The sequence below is a fragment of the Panthera leo genome, chromosome F3 (assembly GCF_018350215.1).
Source record: "Panthera leo isolate Ple1 chromosome F3, P.leo_Ple1_pat1.1, whole genome shotgun sequence".
NCBI lineage: Eukaryota > Metazoa > Chordata > Mammalia > Carnivora > Felidae > Panthera > Panthera leo.
In genome coordinates, this window is record NC_056696.1 from 32,946,244 (window position 1) to 32,968,021 (window position 21,778).

General features: G+C 42.7%; 1 protein-coding gene and 1 non-coding gene across 10 annotated transcripts in view; one reads left to right on the forward strand and one right to left on the reverse strand.

Moving 5' to 3' along the window:
* HHAT (hedgehog acyltransferase) overlaps positions 1-21,778 on the reverse strand; it is a 319,102-nt gene that overhangs the window by 261,402 nt on the left and 35,922 nt on the right. For 7 of the 9 annotated variants that reach the window (XR_006199132.1, XM_042926300.1, XM_042926301.1 and 4 more), the window contains one exon: positions 17,625-17,692. Coding sequence is in view for 7 of the 9 variants with exons in the window: in XM_042926300.1 (XP_042782234.1) it covers positions 17,625-17,692 (68 nt within the window). In the remaining 2 variants the exon portion in view is untranslated. Of the gene's footprint in view, positions 1-1,914; positions 1,947-4,858; positions 4,895-17,624; positions 17,693-21,778 lie in introns of those variants that run through there. The other 2 variants (XM_042926305.1, XM_042926306.1) reach the window with 2 other exon arrangements.
* On the forward strand, positions 9,112-9,228 carry LOC122212538. Its single transcript, XR_006199207.1, has one exon. It is a non-coding gene; the product is annotated as a U5 spliceosomal RNA (small nuclear RNA).

Consider the following 21,778-nt stretch of genomic DNA (forward strand, 5'->3'; position numbering starts at 1 on the left):
CCTGTCCCTGCAGTCCTTTTGACTGTTCTAAAATCTCCTTAAATCCCTGCAAATACATTCCTTTCTGCTTAAGCAGACCAGGGTGGATTCTGTTGTCTGGAACAGAACCTTGATCAACATACTTTGGAAGGGATTTTTCTCCTGACTGCAATCCAGTTCTACTTGTGTAACAGAACCCACTACGAGAATATTCACTTTATTTATTTATTTATTTTAATATGAAATTTATTGTCAAATTGGTTTCCATACAACACCCAGTGCTCATCCCAACAGGTGCCCTCCTCAATGCCCATCACCCACTTTCCTCTCCCTCCCACCCCCCCATCAACCCTCAGGTTATTCTCAGTTTTTAAGAGTCTCTTATGCTTTGGCTCCCTCCCTTTTTTTCTTCCTTCCCCTCCCCCATGGTCTTCTGTTGAGTTTCTCAGGATCCACATAAGAGTGAAAACATACGGTATCTGTCTTTCTCTGCCTGACTTATTTCACTTAGCATAACCCCCTCCAGTTCCACCCATGTAGCTACAAAAGGCCATATTTCATTCTGTCTCATTGCCAAGTAGTATTCCATTGTGTATATAAACCATAATTTCTTTATCCATTTATCAGTTGATGGACACTTAGGCTCTTTTCGTAATTTGGCTATTGTTGAAAGTGCTGCTATAAACACTGGGGTACAAGTGCCCCTATGCATCAGCACTCCTGTATCCCTGGGGTAAATTCCTAGCAGTGCTATTGCTGGGTCATAGGGTAGATCGGTTTTTAATTTTTTGAGGAACCTCCACACTGTTTTCCAGAGTGGCTGCACCAATTTGCATAGAATATTCACTTTAAAGAAAACTATTCCAAAATAAGTCTGTTTAGTGCAGGAAAATGAAATGGAGCAAAACACCAGCCTAGCCGGTCCAAGAGGTTCTAGAACTGGATAATGAAGGCAATGAGTGTTGCACATTCACAAGTGCATCTGTTTATATATTTCAAAACCAAATAGAAAATGATCTACCTTACTTACCAATCTGTATTTTTCATTACCATAACTCTCTTTTTCTCAGAGAAAACAACAGAGAGCTGAATATACTGTATATTACTATTTTCCTTACCCTCATATCCAGCATTTCACCAAAAATAAATATAACAGAAACGTTAGACACTTTTGTGTATCTATTTCCTACATAGCATTATGTTCATATTATTTACCTCAAGACCCAATTCCTAATCACACTGAGCAAAAGTCACCTCTGAACAGGAAAACCTTTATAAGATACCTGAATCCAGAAATGTTTCCCTGCACATTCAAAAGCAACAAGCTCACCTTAATGGCCTATAAATTTCCAAAGGAGAAAGAAAAAAAAAAAAAAAAAAAAAAGAGGACTAATATGTAGGAACTCCGCACAGAAGAAGCACTGCTCTCTGAATGAACTCAGGCTGATGATTCATTTAGCGATTATTGGAATAGTTTTCTCTTTCAACAGATGCTTTGCTATTTCTAAAATAATTTGAAGAAAATTATTTTACTGCCCACAATTTCCAGAGACACTCTTCCCCCAACCAACATTTCCTCAAAGATAAAATGTTTTCCCTACCAAATTTTTTATTCTGTAAATAATAAAGTCTCTGCTTAAATGTCTTTACCGGCCTCCACAGGTAAAGAAGATACTCACAGGATAGGGATCCATCGACAGGGCTGGCGTAAACTACAATGGTTCTACTGTGTGTCATTCCCAGTCTCTTAACTGGCCTTCATGATCTAAGCCTCACAATCCATCCAGGGCATAATGGGGGCAGACGGATGTTCTGCAGAAGAAAAAGCCTCTCAAGATGACTTAACTAAATCAAGAACACTTAAATTCTTCGAATCTCTTCAACCCAACTAACAACCTAAACTCAGTAACATTCTCTGACTACCCCTCTACCTACCTACTTCCTAGAAGTTGTTCCAGAGTATTCAGGACTTATGCATATACTTGATCAAACATGTAAAGATTCTGTCTCTGCCTTTGTCTCCTCTATATTTCTCCTTTTCTTCCTGGAGCTAACAAAAAGAATCAAATTTTTAAAAAGAAATAGTACTTTCTAGTATGAAGTCAAGGCTTTATAAAAATTATATTCCTTTCTCCACACCTCTCAAACTGGAAAAACACTATATTTTCTACCAAGTATATGGAGAAATGAGTTGTAAATGAGTAATAAGGCTGATAAATAAGTTAGGGATCATGACAAAAAAAGTAATAGAACAGGATGGCTGGACAGCCAATTATTAACATATGATTTCCCAGCTACAAACTCTAATAAATCATGTATCCTATTAGCGTCTCTTCTCCTGAATACCAAAAATACAAAAGGAGTCACAGTAACATAGAAGAAAAAAATGGTCCGCCAACCTTTGAGGGCCTTGGCCCCTAACATGGCCCTCCCACTCGGAGAATTTGCTTTCTGCTTAGGAAGTTTGCATACATACAAGAAAACTAGTTAATACACAACATCCCTGCAGTGGGCAAAAACTAGCAAACTAGAACTCCAGGTGGAATCCCCAAATGTCAAGTCTTCAGGGCAGAAGGCCAATTGAGAAAGATATGAGGGATAGAGGCACCTGGATGGCTCAGTCAGTTAAGCATCCAACTTCGGCTCAGGTCATGATCTCACATTTCATGGGTTTGAGCCCTTCACTGGGCTCGATGCAGACAGCTCAGAGCCTGGAGCCTGCTTCAGATTCTATGTCTCCCTCTCTCTCTCTGCCCCTCCCCCACTTGTGCTCTGTCCCTGTCTCTATCTCTCTCTCAAAAATAAACATTAAAACATTTTTAAAAAGAAAGATATGAGTGATAAAAAAGAAAAACTAACATTTTTGTCATCTTTCCAGGGGGTACAGGAGGGCGAGTCTTCATCATCCCAGATACCATTTTTTTCCTTGAATTTTACACACTGCATGAAAGACCAGGGAAGTGGCAGAGTATATGAAGGGTTCTCCCACACACCTTTTCTATCTGTCCCCTTTGCCCATTAGCTGCCCAAGCTCTCAAAGAGACACCTCCCTGTGAAAGAGAAATTACATATATTGGTCTCTGCTCCCAGTGCCTGGCACAGAGCTCCTAAAACCCTTGTAATTTCTTGTAATAAGAGCATAGGAACATTTTTTGTTCTAATACTTGGTCTCTGACGCTAGTTCCTGACACAGAGCTCCTAATTCCCTTGGAATTTTCTGGTTGGGAGGAACACCTTTTGTTGTAACAAGGTGACTCTTGGTGGCCTCCCAGATGAGGGCTGCTCACCAGAAAGACCAAGCCATGATTAGAAGCTTGGAATTTTCAGCCCCACCCCCTCTCCAGAGAGGGGAGGCAGGCTGGAAGTCAAATGAATGTTCATGCTTAGGTGAGGAAGCCTCCATCAAAGTTCCACAAGTACCAGGGTTCACAGAGCTTCTGGGTTGGTGAATGCACGGAGGTGCTGGGAGAGGGCGCTCCTGGAAAGGGCATGGAAGCCCCACACCCCTTCCACAGATCCCGCCTATGTACTTCTTCCATGTGACGTTCACATGTATCTTGTATCACACCCTTGTATAATAAACTCATGTCTCCCTAATCCTCCCATTAAGGATAGCTAAAAACTCTGGATATAACTATCAAACAAACATAAGGAGACTCTCAAAGATGAAAAGAAGAAAGCAGCCTGGCTAGGAAACTCAGGATTTGAGGAATGACATAAACAAAATAAAATAACCCACAGATGGGCTTCATAGGGCAGATGACATAGGAAAAGAATCACTGAACCTAAAGATAGGTCAATAGAAATTATACAATCTGAGAAACAGAATAGGCTTAGAAAATAAACAGAACCTCAGAGTCCTGTGGTACAATTATAAAAGATATAACTTTCATGTCACTGCAATCCTAGAAGGAAAGGAAAAAAATGTAAGGCTGAAAAAAAAAAATTAAAATAATGGCTACAAACCACACAAATTTGATAAAAGGCATAAACCTACAGATGCTGAATGAACCCAAATCAAATTAAATATACCAATTAAAAGAAAATGGCAGGGGTGCCTGGGTGGCTCAGTCTGTTGAGCGTCCAAGTTTGGCTCAGGTCATGATCTCACAGTCTTGAGTTCGAGTACCGCAACGGGCTCTGAGCCTGCTTCTGATTCTGTGTCTCCCTCTCTCTGCCCCTCCCCCCATACTCTGTCTCTCTCTGCCTCTGAAAAAATGAATAAGTGTTAAAAAATTTTTTTAAAAATGAAAAGAAAATGGCAGAATGAATTTTTAGGAAATGATCCAAATCTATGCTGTCTATAAAAATTCACATTAGGGTCGCCTGGGAGGCTCAGTCGGTTGAGCATCCACCTCTTGATTTCCCCTCAGGTTGTGTCTCATACTCTCTTGGGTTTGAGCCCCACATCCGGCTCTGCACTGACCCTGCAGAGCCTGCTTGGGATTCTCTCTCCCTTTCTCCCTCCTTCCCTCTCTCTCTCTGCCCCTCCCCCCAGCTCGTGGTCTCTCTCAAAATAAACTGAAAAATAAATTATAAAAATTCATTTCAAATACAGGTAGGCTGAAAGTAAAGGATAGAAAAGGATACACCATACAAAAGAAAGCAGCAGTCACTATATTAATATCAGATCAAGACGACTTTGGTGAAAGAAAATCACCAGGCTCAAAAGGATCATTCATTAATGATAAAAGGGTAAATCCGACAAGAAGACAACCCTAAATGTGTCTGTACCAAATAACAGAGCTGTCAAATCCATGAAGAAATGACAGAAAAGGAAAGACAAATCCACCATTACAGGTGAAGACTTCAACACCCCTCTCTCTCAACAGTTGATAAAACTGCTGGACAGAAAAACCAAGGATACAGGAAAACTTACCACCAACCAACAGGATCTAATCGACATTTATAGAACATTCCATCCAACAGCATCAGAACACACATTCTTTTTAAAGATCCATGGAACATTCACTAAAATAGACTATATCCTGGGCCATGATACAAATCAACAAATTTAAAAGAATTTCATCATACACAGTGTATTTTCTGACCACAATGGAATCAAACCAGAAATCAGTACCAGAAAGATAACAGGAAAATCTCCAAACAGCTAGAAATTAAGCAACATACTTCTAAATAACCCATTCTAAATAGCCCTCCCCCCTGCCCCATGCTCATGCTCAGCCTCTCTCAATAATAAATAAATGTTAAAAAATTAAAAAAAAAAAAGAGTAAAAGTCTCAAAACTCTAAGCTACCACCTCAAGAAACTAACAAATGAGCAAAATAAACTCAGAGTAAGCAGGAAGAAGGAACCATAGATAAGAGCAGAAATCAAGGAAACAGAAAAATCAACGGAATGAAAAGCTAGTTCTTTGTAAAAATCAAGTTCACAAATCTCTAGCAAATGGAGAAAGAATAAGAGAAGACAGCCTAAATTACAGATATCAGGAATAAAACAGGTTATCACCAAGCTCCACAGAAACTGAGGCTAATAAGGGATATTATGAACAACTCTATATACATTTGACAACTTAGATAAAATAGAATAATTCCTTGAAAAGCACAAACTACCAAAACTCACCCAATACAAAATATATCATTTCAACTACCAAAAAAATTAAATTCATAATTTAAAAACTCCCTAAAAAGAAATTTCTAGTCCCAAGTGGTTTCACTGAAGAATTCTATTAGACATCTAAAGATGTTCTTTTTAAGAGGGAAACACTAACACATTTTGCAAGTCTCACAATAAACACATGAAATCTGAAGTTAAAAATACAAGACTATATATAATTGCTCAAAATCCAACAGTACCAAGAGAAACTACAGTCCGATATCCCTCATGAATATAGACACAAAAATTCTAAACAGAACATTAACCAATGAATTCCAGCAATGTATAAAAAAATTATACACTACAACCAAGTGGGTTTATCCAGGGATAGAAGGCTGATTTAATATCGAAAAATCAAAGTAACCCACCATATTAACATATTCTGAAGAAAAAAAATCCCATGATCATATCAACTGACGCAGAAAAACATATCTGACAAAATTCAATGCTCTTTCATAAAAATTCTCAGAAAACTAGGAATAGAGAGGAACTTCCTCAACTTGATAAAGAATATCTACAAAAAATATACAGAAACATCAAACTTACTGGTGAAGCCTGAATGGTTAAGAATAAGAAAAAGACAAGGATGTAGACTCTCATCACTCTTACTAAACATAATACTGGGAGTCCTAGCCAGTACAATAAGAAAATAAAAGGTATACAGATTGAAAATTAAGAAATAAAATTATCCTCATTTGGTTGTCCAAGTAGAAAACCTTGACAAATCAAAAAAGGGAGAAAACAAAAAACACCTCCTATGATAAATGAGTTCAGAAAAGTCCTAGGATATAAGATCAAAATATAAAAGTGAATTATACTTCTATATACTAGCAATTAACATAGAAATTGAAATTAAAACTATAAGACCATTTATAATTGCTCAAAATTTAAACACTTAGGGGTGTCTCACTGGCTCAGTTGGTAGAACATGCAACTCATGAGGGAGACGAGGGTGGGTGATAGGCATTGAGGAGGGCACCTGTTGGGATGAGCACTGGATGTTGTATGGAAACCAATTTGACAATAAATTTCATATTAAAAAAAAAAAAAAAAGAACATGCAACTCTTGACCTTGGGATTTTGAGTTCAAACCCCAAATGTAGAGTTTAAATTTAAAATAAAATTAAAAACAATTTTAAGTGTTAAAAAAAAGGAATTTTATAGGTATAAATTATAGGTATAAAGCTAACAAAACATGTATAAAATTTGTATGCTAAAAACGACAAACACAAATAAATCAAAAGAGGTATATAGAATAATACGCTACCCTCAAGGGCTCGAAGAGTCAACGTAGTAAAGACATAAGTGTTCCCAAAATTGATCTAACATTTTAACAAAATTCCTATTGAAATCCTAGCAAAATGTTTTGTAGACACAGAAAAGCTTATTCTAAAACGTATATGGGAAGGCAAAGGAACTAAATGAGCTAAAACAATCTTGAAAGAGAATAAAATTAGAAAGATTATGTAACCGGATTTCAAGACTTACCAGTAATCTTAGAGAATGTGGCATCAGTGGAAAGACAGACACACAGATCCATGGAACAGAAGTGAGGACCCAGAAATACAGCCATACTAGTCTGGCTAATTGATTTTTTTTAATTTATTTATTGTTGAGAGACAGAGTGCGAGCAGAGGAGGGGCAGAAAAAAAGGGAGACACAGAATCTGAAGCAGGCTCCAGGATCTGAGCTGTTAGCACAGCCTGATGCGGGGCTTGAATCCATGAACTGTGAGATCATGACCTTAGTGGAAGTCAGGCACTCAAGCAACCAAGCCACCCAGGCACCCCTGGCAAATTGATTTTTGACAAAGGTATAGAAACAATTCAATGAAATGAAGAATAGTCTTTTCAATTAATGGTGCTGTAGCAACTAGACATCCATAAGCAAAAAACATAATAATAAATAAGCCTCTACCGAAGCAAAGATAAAAATTAATTTGGGGTGCCTGGCTGGCTCAGTCAGTAGAGCATATGACTCTTGATCTCAGTGTTGTAAGTTCGAGTCCCACGTTGGGTGAAGATATTACTTAAGAATATTAAAAAAATTTTTAACTAAAAATGGATCATGTATTTAAATGTAAAATGCAAAATTATGAGACATCTGGGAAAAAAATAAAAAATCTATGAGCCATACAACTAGGCCAAGAGTTCTTAGAAATGACACCGAAAGCACAATCCACAAGAGAAAAAAAAAATTATACTAAACGGGACTTCTGTGAAAGACCCTAAGAGGATGAAAAGTCAAGCTACTGACCAAAAAAATATTCACAAACCACCAATGTGACAAAGGACTAGTATCTAGACTATATAAAGAACTCTCTAAACTCAACAGTAAAAATAAAATAAACAACCCAGGTGGAAAATTGGCAAAACACATGAACAGTATTTCACCAAAGAGAATATACAAATGACAAGCACATGAAAAGATGTACAACATCACTGTTAGGGAAATGCAGATTAAACCATGAGATATCACTGCACGGCTATCACGACAGCTAATATTTAGGGTCTTAATAATACCAGATGCTGGCAAGTATGCAGAAAAACTAAGTATCTCATGTATTGCTAGTGGGAGTGTAAAATGGTAGAGCCATTCTGAAAAATAGTTTGGGCTGCTCTCTACAAAAGTAAACATACCTGTATCGTACAATCCAGCAATCAAGCTCCTAGATATTTATGCCTGAGAAATTAAAACTTATGTCCACACAAAAACCTGTACACAAATAATCACATTATATGTATTCATAATAGCCCCAAACTGGAAACAGCCAAAATGCCCTTCAACAATGGAATGGTTCAACAGTGTGTGGTCCATCTGCATCATGGATTAACACCCTGCAGTGAAAAGCAATGAACTACTGATACACATAACTTGATGGATCTCAAGGACGTTATGTTAGAGTGTGGAAGAAAAAAAAAAAAACAGTCTCAAAAGGTTACATACTATATGATTCCATTTGTATAACATTCCCAAAATGACAAAATTATGAGATGGAAAATGTAACTGGTTCCATGGGTTAGGGACAGGGAGAACAGGATGGGTGTGATTAGAAAGAAGCAGCAAGAAGGTTCTGTACCTTGTGGTTCTGTATCTTGCTTGTGTTGGTGGTTAGGGGATAGAAAAGGAAAGGAATGGAACCATACTCAAAGTCCCAATATACAAAAGGGCTAAAACTGTAGTTTCTGTGGTTGAACCAGGACAAAGCATATAGACAGATTTCTGCTTCGCCCCCTAATGGTGGCTCCAGGAGAGGCAGTGACTACAAAGTTGAACACTCTCAAAGTGGATGACTCAGGCTTCTCATTTGCATTCCCATAGTACCCTTCATAGAGTACAGTCTTTTCAAATTTAAAAGAATATTTCTTCCAACTCAATATTTCTAACTATGAGAAGCATACTTACAGAATTTCTTGTACAAACTTTGGGTAGAGAGTAGTACTGATGGATAAAGAGTCACCATCAGTGAACCAGGAGTTGTGGTTGGTGGACTAGTAAGATTGACAACCCAAAGCCATACTCTGGTTTCTCTTCAGATCGAATAAATCTTTCGCCTTTTACTAAAGATTTCCGTGGAGAGAAACAATTCTGAGTCTTTGGACAATTTTTTGAGGCCTTGCTTTGTGTAAGGCTGTATCAGTTGTTATAACAAAAGACCAATCTTGTAGGAGTGGGGGAAAAAGAAAAGTCCTTCCAGGATGTTTGAAATTTTCCTTTTTGCTAACTTTAAGAGCCATTATGCTGAGTGTCAGCAGAGTGACACTCAGCAGACTTCTAAAATAGCAAGATACTAATTAGGGACATTACCTGATAGAACCATTTCACTGTATGATGAAGCCTGAGTAGTTTACTAGGAATGTCTTCTAATGGCAAATAGCTTGGAATCCCTCTCTATATAATTTCACAGTAGCGCAAGCTCCAAAAGGATTTCATAGGGTTCTGGGACTGATTTCTTCTGCTTGCCTAATAAATGTGTGATAGAATTTGGTCTGAGGTTTGCTTTCATGAAAGCTGGGAGCCAAATGATGAAATAACTAACCCCCACCCCCACCTTTATTTACATCTTTGCCCACAAGTCCCACGATCTCCATCTCACTCTCACCCTGCAGCTGCTTCTAACTTCTTTTAACAGAGACTTACCAACTGTGATGTCATGATTTTAAAAGGCAATAACCTTTTAAAGAATGCTGACAGGCACTACTTCTGGGAAACTACTGAGAGAAGGAAGCATTTCCCTTCCTCCCCGCATCTCTCCCCGACTTTCAGCTCCAGGCCGCAGTTCACACTGCCTAAGCTGGAAGAATCTGCTGCTTCTCTCTGAATGCCATTAGAACACGGAAAGAAGGAGTGAGTTGGCATGTGAAGGGCTCTAATCGGAAATGCAGTCCCAGATGGCTGCAATTCAAATAATATCCAATATCGTTATCAAAAGCCGTACCTGAGAGTCTATTACCATAAGCAATGTTAGAAATAAATAATTTAGAAGTGAAAGAAGTGGTGTTCAATATATACGGTGGGTTAGAGATTTTCTCAGGTTCTAATACTCTTCATGAGGATGAGGCACAACAGTCCCTCAGACAGTGGCCCCCTCTTCAGAGTACTTGGATAGTGAGTTCAGCCCTGAAAACACTGAGAGAGAGAAAGAGAGAGAGAGAGAGAGAGAGAGAGAGAGAGAGACAGGCATGAGCAGGGGAGGCACAAAGAGAGAGGGAGACAGAATCCCAAGCAGGCTCTGCACCATCAGCACAGAGCCCCATGCAAGGCTCAAGCTCACAAACCCAGAGATCATGACCTGACCCGAAGTCAAGAGTTGGATGCTTTACTGACTGAGCCACCCGGGCGTCCCTGGAGGAGTACTACTGACCCATCATTTAAAATGCCCTGTGAATTAAATCATCATTCCCTCTTCAAATATAAAAATAAAAGTCATCCCTCAAAAAAAAAAAAAAAAAGCCCAGCACCCAGAGCTTCAGGGAAAATGGCCCTAAGTCTAGCCCTCCTTTGGTTCTATGTCCCTTCACTTCCTAAGACTATCCCCTGATCAGACTCACAGGGCGTCTGCTCCCAACCATAGAGTAGGGCTGCCTCAGCCTCGGATGAATCCTTCCTGCAAGTGGCTCGTTGGAGAACCTAAAGTCAGAGAGCAGAGGCTTCTCGAGCTTTCAGGAACAGGTTTAATGGGAAGTTTGGCACCTGCCTACTAATAAATGTTGCACACATGGCACAATTCACATCCAGACTCTTTTCCCAGAACATACTACTTGGCAGCAAAGTTGTGGGACAGGAAGATATTTAACTGCTACCCACCTCCACCTGCTGGAAGCTACTAAGAGTAAAACCGAAGAATCTGACTTTTGTTGAACCACCAAGCAGATTTGGGTCAGTTCAAAGCATGGCCCTCCAGGGAGGGCCTCAGCTCAAATCTGCCTCCTCCAGGGAGCCTTCTCTGGCCATTCCAAGGTTAGAAATTCTCCCAGAAATTTTTGGCTATACTAACAAGAGACACTCACACACCTGGAAACATTGTGTTAAGTGTAATACTAGGGTCAATTTTCAGGCAGGACACACAAATAGGGCCAGTTGTCCTGGCTGTATATTACTGGTATCTGTTCAGTTTGCTTGAGGCCTCTCCCCTTCGTTAAACACAGACAGCAGCAGCCCTGTTAAAGCTATCTGTCAGCCTGGCATTCTCAGACACGGTGTAAGCAACTTAAGGAAAGAAACCACACCTCTTACTTCTCAGCTTCTGGCACCTCTCGCAGCCTGGGCCCCAAAGTAGTTGGTAAGTAAACAGTCACATGTAAACTGACTGCTTTGTGGCCAAGAAATTTCTCACTCAAAACCTATTTCCCCACTGCAAGGTCTAAGTATTCATGGGAAACATCCCGTTTCTACTCATCCCTCTCCCTTTCCCCTTCTCTCTCTCTCTCTCTCTCTCTCTCTCTCTCACACACACACACACACACACACACACACACACACACACACACACACACTTAGTTTTGCAGAGCTAAACTCTTGGTTCTAACTTCACCTTATTTCCCCTGGCTTCTTCAAGTGCCTTTATAATGAAACAATATTTTCTATGAACTAGTGGATATGAGAGACAGGAGGACAAAGCAGGGTGCCTGTAGGCTCAGAGTGAATGAGCAAATGTGATGTGTACCCATCTGCATCGCAGATCCCATTTGGACACAAGGCAGAGAGTGGCACTTGTTTCTGTCCTCCCCAGGAAATCACCACCACCTCAGTTTCGTCCTGCCATACATCAAGAAGGAAATCCAGCTGGGATGAAGCTAGATAAGAGTATACTGACAGGTAAGAAGCAGGAGTTCTTTATGTTAACAAGAGGGAAATCAAGCCCAACGTGTGCTCGTGAAACTTCCTTCCATCACCAGGCTGTGGGTTTCTTGGCCCCACCATGTGGAGATTCTTCAGCCCACATTCTCTCTGCCTAGAGGGGCTGGCAGAGAGCACAAGAATCTGCCTCTGCTGAGCAGCCCCTCTGTGAAGGGGCAAAGCGGCATAAAATCCAATTTTCTGTTAATAAGGATAGGCTTAAAGTTCTCACGCACAGCCCAAGTGCTTATTAATCTGTTCCCATCAGATGGAGGGAGGCAGAGATATATAATGACACTGGCATCATCTTTGAGAGGCTATGGCTTAACAAAAATGAGGTAAAAAACCTAAACTCTCTAAACCCGCCAGAATTTACACACATGAAACAAAGCCAATGTTGCTGAGGGACCGGTGTTCCTTTACAGTAAGCCCCCAACAAGACAGGCGTGTTCACCGTAATCCAACAAACACTAGTGGGCTCTCAGGCAGGGAGAGGTGGAGACGAAAGATCCTCTTACGTCTACAACAGATGACGGTTAGATAACGCTTCAGGAAGGAGTCCTGGGAATGGAACTCACAGAAGAGAGAACGAAATGCCAACCGGAGGCGGGAGCAAGGGGAGAGGAGTGGGGGACGGTCCCCTCTGGGCTGTTCCTCCAGCAGAGGGGAGGTGCACACCAGTCGCGGGAAGCATCATGTGTAGGAAACATCAAGGCATCTGCAGGGAATGGCAGACAATCCTGTTACGTAGCAGCAAAGGGTGACCACAAGGATCCGAGGTGCTGTAACCAGGTAGGGTCAGTGGACAACTGGGCCTGAATGTCAGCTACGGAGTCTGTACTTCACACATCAGAAATGGGGGGCCATGAATGGGTTCTGAGTAACATTAGGAGGTAACCCATCCCGGACATTAACTCCAGAGATGCAGAAATCTCGGGGGCTGAGGGGAGGTAAGGTAAAGGTGCAGGGTGGGCAAAGCAGGAAAATCACAAGGTTCCTGGAAGAGGCCACAGAAGACCCTATCGTGGTCAGCCTCTATCTTACGCCTCCTCCCCACACCCAGCCTCCCAGCCAAGCTGAATGATTCTCGCTCTCTCATCCGGGTCCAAATGCACACTACGCCCTTCACCCACCTTCCCCACTGGCTCCCAGCACCGCCGCTGGAACCGCCATGAGTCCAGGTCATATGCACCTTCTGCTTCCGCACGCCCCACGGAGGGTCGCACCACACGCCTCGCCACCCATCGTCACCTTTCCCCCAAACCCAGAGCCCAGTCAGGAGAGACACTGAGCCCGGAATGTCCTGGCCTCCCCACACACAGCACATCCCCTGCAAACCTCTTACACAGTAGACTCGCAAGGAATATTTGTTAAGTGAATCAAAACAGAGCTTGTTGTGTTTTTAAGTATTGAAATACAGAGGAATTAAAAATTAAGCTGAACCTGAAAATCTGTACAGGCAAAAACTTCAGTAGCTAAAAACTGTCTGTACTTTAGAATAGTACCTCTTTTCTCCTCACCAAGACTTAACTGAACAAGCTTCCCTTCTCTGATCGTGTCTTTTCTTCCTAACCCTCTGACAGGCACCGAAAATCCCTCTCTGCCTCTTCTGAAAGAACTTCTTACCTACAAGGATGCCCCAGTTTCAGAACCTGCCACAGGAAGGAGTGTCTTCAGGAAAGAAGGAGGAATCAATTACATGTAAAATCTTTCGTGTTACATTAGGCTTTTGAGTGCTCTCTCCAGTAACGGTCTGCTTCTGGATTTAAATGCTTCTCTGCAGGACATTACCTGCTTGCCAGAGAAGGGGAATCAGCAAATCTCAACTCTGAAACAAGGAGGTTTTCCACGGAAGGTAAAAAATAGCAAGCACAACAACACGTACTGGGCATACGTTCTGCACCAGGCACACACATGCTGGGCCTTTTCTGTCCAGCATCTCTTTCCCCACAACCTCCCCTTCCCGTGTAATAAAATTAAGGCTCAGAGGAGGTAAAGCATTTTCCAAAATGCTGTAAACTGCATTGTGAACTCAAGTCCGACCAACTCCAAACCTGCACTCTTTCCATTATGCTACCAGAACCAGAAATGATAAAAGGGGAAAAAGTCATGACAGTATAACCTGACATAGAGCTTCGCTTGTTATCAGTTTGATTCAGACCCTGTCCAGAAGCAAGTTTCCTATATCAGGCAAGGAACATGGGCATGAAAAAGTTTCCTTTATCTCTTGGGACCACCAGCAAGAAAACCAGCACGAAGACAAAGACAAGGGGACCATCAAACACCAAGACAGAGAACGGCCAGAACTGGAAAGGTACCAGGCGGGACCCATCCCTGGCCACCCATGAGCTCCCAGCACACAACTGTTCCAAGAAGCACTGGAGCCTGCAGGGAAGGGCGCTTCTAGGCCCAGAGAGCAGATATTGCAAAGGATGCAAACATCTCAGCATATGGGTCATGAGCAGTCATCGACGGCTGCACCCACACAAGCTCTCCCACCACATCTGGTGTCTCAGCAAGTGCGATTGACTTTATACCAGGCCCAAAGGCATTCCTGATTGGGCTATAATCCTCCAAACTGTTAATCAGCAAAAACTGGAGGACCATGGTCCAGCCCAGACCCCCTTCACTATCCAAGGAAGCTCCATCTTGAGTCAGCATCTCCCCACTGCCTCTTTCCCTTCTCCAGTCATGGCGATCCCCTCTGGAACAACATCTCCCTACTGAGGACCGTCCCAAATCCTACCATTCTGTGGAGCTCAGCAGTGCGGGAACTTCCTCCTCCCCAAAGCGGTTTCTGAATGCCTGGGCCGCGGTGGTCTCCCCCTACCCTGACTATAAACACGGGCGCACTTAGCATTTACCTACATGTCTATCCAGATGCAGTTAGTTCTGATGCATTTAACTCCAGTGTCACAACCTGGCACAGTTAAATTCAACAAAACACTCACCTCTTCTAGGCACTGAAGAGGCAAGAATGATTAAATCCCAGCCCTGACCTTGTGGGACTCACAGTCTAGTGAAGGATGGATAATGTAAGATACAACTGTCCAAATACATTTATCATCATAGGGCACAAGATACAATCCAAAGCATTCTATCACATCACCGCATCTATTTGCTTCATATCATTTAGCTCAATCTGTGGCTGTTACAATTGTCCATTTACCTACCGTCCATCTGTCCCCACCAAGAGACAACGGGACAGGAGCCTTGTCTGTCTGGTTCACTACTGTGTCCCCAACACTCAGTTCAGACATGGGCACAGAAACACACTCATTAAAAGTAGTACGTGTGGAAGGAGATAAAGAGAGAGGCAGTGAAGTGTCAGGAATGATGAGCACGAAAGCCCCAACTTAGAGGTCCAGGCAACGCTTCTGTGACAGGGAGACAACTGGGGTTGGATATGAAGAGGGAGTAAGGACCAGACCGGGAAGGGGAGAGACACAATCCAGAAGAGGAAACCCGATGACCAAAAGAAAGGGCAAATCAGAAATGACAAAGGCAGTGCAGGGAGAGCTCCTAACTATTGCGGCAGACCGGTTACTCTGGAAATGCCTGGAGACATTTTTGACGGTCATGACTTGGGTCAGTGGTTGCTGGTACAGTCCAGGGAGGCTGCGAAACACCCTGCAATGTACAGAACAGCTCCCCCACAACAAAGAATTATGTGGTCTAAAATGTCAGTAGCACTGAGTTTAGCAACCCTAACATTTAAGGGATGGACTGGTCAGAGAACATTAAAGCTTTTGTCTAAAGTTCACAATTCCTACACTCACCAAATAGCTTCTTTTGATTAGAATTTGGAGCAGGATAGCATTTGCTTACCACCTCCTGTAACCTCAACAAAAGGAAATGTTCAGCAAGGAGTGTCCAGAACCCATCTGGCCTCTCTATTAGCTGAGATAAGACTTTCAGCAGATATCTGTGTACTCCCTAATGCTGCATTTGGCCTCTGGGTCTGTTTTATGATCTTCACCAAGATCATAGTGTCAATTTCCCTCATCCGTTGACTATCCACCAGAACTCTCTGTCTTCCCTCTAAATTCTAAGACTCCAAACTACCCAACCCATTTGCAAGGGAGGAGACATAGAAAGATGAGGACAACAAGAAGTGCTCAATAGCACCAGACAAATGGATGGATGGTCAGATAAACAGAGGGATGGACAGATTTTTCAGAGTGGAAAAAGACGGGAGTCCTTGGAGCTCCAAGGGCATGCATCTGTGCCTTGTGCACTTTTCCAGGAAGGCAGGGTTGTGCTGCAAGTTGACACCCACGCCTCCCCCAGCCCTGCTATGGGGGAGTGGTCTGTCATGGAGAATCCTTAGCAAAGGTCATCTCCCCCAGACTCCGTGGCCTTGGCAGGGAGTCAAGCAGCTGGACTTGAAGGAGTGGCGACAGGAGCTGGGAAGTCAGCAAAGACAAAGCCCCTTTGTCTGGAAGTGGCACACACAGCAGGACTGAGCCTGCCCCTTGACAACGAAATCTGCGGTAGCTCCAGAACACGCTGGGGCCTGACTCTCAGTTCAGCTGCAGACGCTGCCTCCCAATCACTTCTCTTCTCAAGAGCTGAAGGTCTCTTAGTCTACAATGGGTTTGTTTATTTCTGCCCCTGGCAAACAATTCGGTATTGTCTGAAACGCCTGAATTGTAACTCGAAGAGAGAAGGAAAAAAAAAAAAGAGGAGATCACCATTTTGTTGTTGTTGTAAAAGATCCAATAGGGGAATATTCCTAAAGAGTGGATCTTAAAGCTCACAAAGGGCTACCTCCTGCTACATCTCAAATTCCACCATGGCAGAAGTTTCCCAGATTTCTTCATCTCTGAAGTGAGCATGACACCATCCACTTTACAGTCTTACTAATATCCTAAAAGGGCTTTTTTTTTTTTTTTTTTTTTTTTTTGAGAGACAGAGAAACAGAACATGAGTGAGCATGTGCAGAGGGAAATAGAGAATCTTAAGCTGGCTCCACGTGGAGCCCAACATGGGGTCCTATCTCACAACTGTCAGATCTTGACCTGAGCTAAAATCAAGAGCCCGACCCTTAGGGGACTGAGCCACTCAGGGGTCCCTAAAAAGGCTTATTTAAATCAGAAACATTTACAAATGGATGCAGTGAATGAAAACTCAATTTACACCCAACTTTTCATAGGAACTTCGGGTGAGTAGAACAAAAAGCCAGGAATGGTGCCCCACACGAGGCAGGACATTCTTCCCAGTCCCAGAAAAACATAGGCCTTCCATCTAATAGAGTGGCTCCATACAAAGCCAGAGCTGGAAAGAAGGGACAGATTACCCTAGAAAATCAAAATGGAAATTGAATAAATTGCTACAATTCTAAGCAAGACCTGCAACTCTCACAGCAGAAAACTATCAGCACAGGCAGTGCCCAGTTTGGAAACGAGTTGTCTTCCAAAAGTTCATTTGTAAGTCGGGTGTTCGGAACTTGGAATGCATCCTTTTATATCCCAAGCCAGCCCACAAACACTGACGGAACTTCGAATACATCTGGCACACCACCCACGGCAAAAAATAAAAAAGCAATGTTTTTATATCATTTAAAAAATCTATCAAAGCTCTCAGAAAGACAAAGACACAGCTCATCACTGGCCAAATACAAAAGTGATGCAAAATACTGAAACGAGGTTTGAAAATTGAGAAGCTTTATCATTTACCCACTTAAGTACCTTCTTAAATCCTCCAAATAAAGTGCCGGCCTCCAGGTCAAACTGTCGGTCCAGTTCCTCTTCATGTTCTGACAAGAAGAAAAACAGTGTTTCATTAGTCACAAATCTAAATAAAACTGGGTTGGTTTAAAAGGAGACGCATGAAGAGAAAGTGTGCTTCCTGGAAAAGCTGCCGGTGGTCTCAGCTACAGGCATGGAAACGGGTCACACACCTTGACCCGCCGCACCAGCCTTCTGTGACCTAAGTTCCTGGAACTACGTACGTAGTGGGGCTGACAGAAATGTCCCCTTCAACTTGTAATAAAGGTCACAAATGGAGAGTGATCAAGAGAGAAAGCTTCCAGCACCAGGAACCAAGGGAGGAATTAGCAAAAATGCCTCACTTGTATAGCTGGTGAAAAATTATCTTAAACAGATCACACCACAAAATGATGATCACAGCTCCATGATATGGACATAATGCTAACAAGATTATAAAATGGAATCATATAATGGTAGTAAGTATAAGCATACAGTTGGTTTAAAACAGAAAGTATAACAAAATATTCATTCAAATACTTCTTAACGGTGTACAATAACCAGGCCCACGTTTAATATATATCAGGAATGAAGCAAAACAAGACTGGCATGGCCTTTGCCCTCCTGGGGTTCATGGTACCCCAAGGAAGAGAGACGAACCAATAATGATAAATTACAACAGTGCTGATGAATACCATGTAAGGAAGTGAGGAATGTTAAGGTGTCTGTACGACGTCCAGTAGGTAGCCCGATGGGTATGAATGGAGTTCACGAGTACCCTAAGTTGGAGATGAGGACTGAGGAGTCCTCAGCATAAGGGTGATGAAGCCACCAGAATGGCTGAGATCGCCCCCAAAAGGCACAGAGTGCATAGACCAGGGAAAACCAATGCTCATCAGACCAACACCCTACAAAAGCCACAGAAGAACCAAAAAGGAACCACCCAGAAAGATTACAGGAAAACCAAGTGAGTGTGCAGTCATTAAAAAATAATCACGAAATGATGCTGGTTTCACAGTAGGATCCAGGGGCAGATTCACACACACTAGAGGCAAACAGCAGCCCGACTCTCCAACCACAGGCAATACTGCCTCCAGGAACAACAGAAAAATGAGGGGTGGTAAGCACTGGCCCAGGGTGCCCCAGGGCACAACTCGAGGACACATTCACACTGTATCCTGAGTGGTCCAAGAGGTGCTGGGGAGATGTGGGATTGAAGCAGGGCTCTGGTTCTTTCTGTTACTGCTGTACACACATCACGGTGTGTGTGTGTGAACTGTGCACAGACTCAAGTCCCAGGGAAGAGCCCACAAACAAACAGAACATTATGCAATCCAACAAAGAAATAAAAGTAACAGGAACCTCCTAAAATTCATTAACATAAAAAGGGTGGAAAACCTCTAGGCCTCTGGCCTCTTCTGTTTTGGCTTCACTAACATACAAAGAGCAACCTCCAGAAACATCAGAATTGTGCAGAATTGAAACAAAGCAGAAACCTGCTTTTTTTTTTTCTTCTTAAGAGTACAACGCAGAAGCAGTGAAATTTTACAGGCTAAAGCATCAGACTTCTTGAAACTGGAACAGAGCTCCCTCTAGTGGGAAAAAGGAATCCTACACAGATAGAATTCCTACTGACCAACTGAAATACTATAGGAGACACCGTCATACAAAATATAAAAAGATGAAATTAATTTTAGCATATTTTATTTATCTCAACATGGAATCAGTATTAAACAATTATGGATGAGTCATTTTACATTCCTTTTTCTAATTCTTCAAAGTCCAATATACATGTTATCCTTACAGTACATCTCAATTGGAAACGGTCACATTTTGAGTGCTTGTATGGCTAATGGCTACAGTATTGGACAGCACAGCTCTCCACCAAAAATCCTCTCTCAGGTTTAGAGAATTTCTACAATTCACCCTCGTCTGATTTCTACACACACACACACACACACACACACACACACACACACACACAAATACATTCGCAACCCCTTTGGAAATCACTGCCTCCAAACCATCTTAAGTTAGTTGACAATGTGCTGCTATGTAACTTGGTTGAGAGAAGAGAATGGCCGCTGAAAACGTGTAGCGGGAAATCCTTCCTGAAGAGCTTCAGCCTTCAGAACCTCTCCAACGAGACCCTCCAGGTAGGGATCCCATATTCCCATACTAGAGGCAAGAGATTTCATCATACCTCACACACACTCAAGCAAAAGGACGCTGCAAATGGAGAGAGGCCTTCCCTGCCTGAGCATTTCTCTCCACACCACACAGGCCTGTCGGGCAGAGCCAGCTCTTTCTTCGAGGTGCCCTGGTTCTATCTCCCAAAATTCCGCGCTCCACAAAACTGCCTGAGAGCATAGAAATGAAGCAATTTCTGCTGATGAGCCCTCATTACTAAATCAGCTGTTGATTCTCCCCACTCCAACCACCACCCAACAAAAGGATACATCAAAGTCCCATTCTACCTACTGAGGGAGAGGATTTGCATTTTAATCGATGCCAATGAGCTGTGGTGGTAAACCATTTACTTAAAAGCACTAACTAACCTACCCTTTTCACCCTCAACATTATGATAGGAAACCATTTCTGGGGTAGGGTGGGGGTAATTAGAGGGCAATAATCAGGAAGAGGGGGAAACACACACACACACACACACCCTCGTATGACACCAGCCACTGCCAGGGACCAGCACACCCAATCATGGCTTAACATGTCCTGCTGTTTCTATGCATTTGAAAAATTCCAATCAGCTCCTACTGATTCTTTATTTCTCTAGGAAGCCGCTGGGTACAGCAGACTGTGGCAGTAAGTAAATGAGTGGAGAAAGGGAGCAGAAAAGATGGGCTTCTCAAGATAAGAGAATTTAATGGTAAGCACCTCTCAAACATTCATATGAAATATAGAGAAGGATGGCAAAGTGCTGGTTTTTCCAGGACAACTCCTGAGAAATGGGAGGCCCTCTCCTCCCTTCTCCCAATTCCCACTAAGGGAATGAAAACTTGATTTGGAAATAGCCCAAGCAAAAGCAAATCAAATATGTAAATAGGATGCAAAGCAATATATAACATAAACAGCCTTCAAATCTAATAGGGCTGCTCATCTGCTACTCACCTGAAAGAAGCCAGGCCACCAGGGGCGCGACTTGCATGGAAATCCTTAGGGCTCCAAGAAAGGAGGAAGCAGCCCGGGACTGAGATGGAACACTCCAGCAAAGAGGAAGCCATAAACTCCTGCATTTCTCTTGTGTTGACACAACAGGGAGCCCCGGCTGGACGAGTGAGGAGCTGTGGAGTCCAACACTGAGGGTTGCCTTCAAATGCCCTCCAGCCCAGGCCCTGTCTCAAGTCACCATAAGAAGTTTACCGCAGGTGTTCAGAAAGTAGCCTCTCTGGAAGCCGACACTCCCCTCCTTTGAGGGCCAGGGTCCACAATGGAGGAGAAGGCCAGACAAGCCTGAGAGGATAGGCCAGGAAGCTTAGATTCCGAGTAGGAAAGCCGGAACTCAAATGTTTCCTATGACCCTGGCCACAGGTGACAGGGGAAAGAGGGTCAACTCGAACATGAAGCATTGCCAAACAGATCACTAGGAGCCTGAGCTGTGACACCACACTACTGATGCTAGCCACGAAGATAGGCTGTCCACTTCTTGGCTCCCCCAGGGGCTATGCATTTGGGTCCTTTCACAAAAGACCTGTTGACTAAAGGGTCCCCGGTGGCCCCTTCCACGGTTATAAGGGCAAGGCCACCTGTTGGAAAACAGGACCAGTGGACGCCCCCCCATTTCCCCTCCCAGAACTGGGCCCTCCAGAGTTGCCGGTTCGTCTTGCAACCAAATTCCTCTAGTCACAAAAGCAGGGAGGATAACTTTTCTCCTGATGACAAAGCCCATCCCTCATGAGAAGTTAGTGTGTTGTATGAACATGACAAAGAATCTCTAAACGTGCTGCTATATCCTTTCCTCATAAACAAAGACTAGGGGTAAGTGAGAAGCACAGGTGAGTTTAGGAATAAACAGGTAGAAGGTGAAAATGCTCAACTACAGTTGTATCCCACTTTAAGAACAACTAGTATATAAACAAAGAAATTTGATGTGGCAACTCAAATCCTTTGTTGCATGTTTGCTT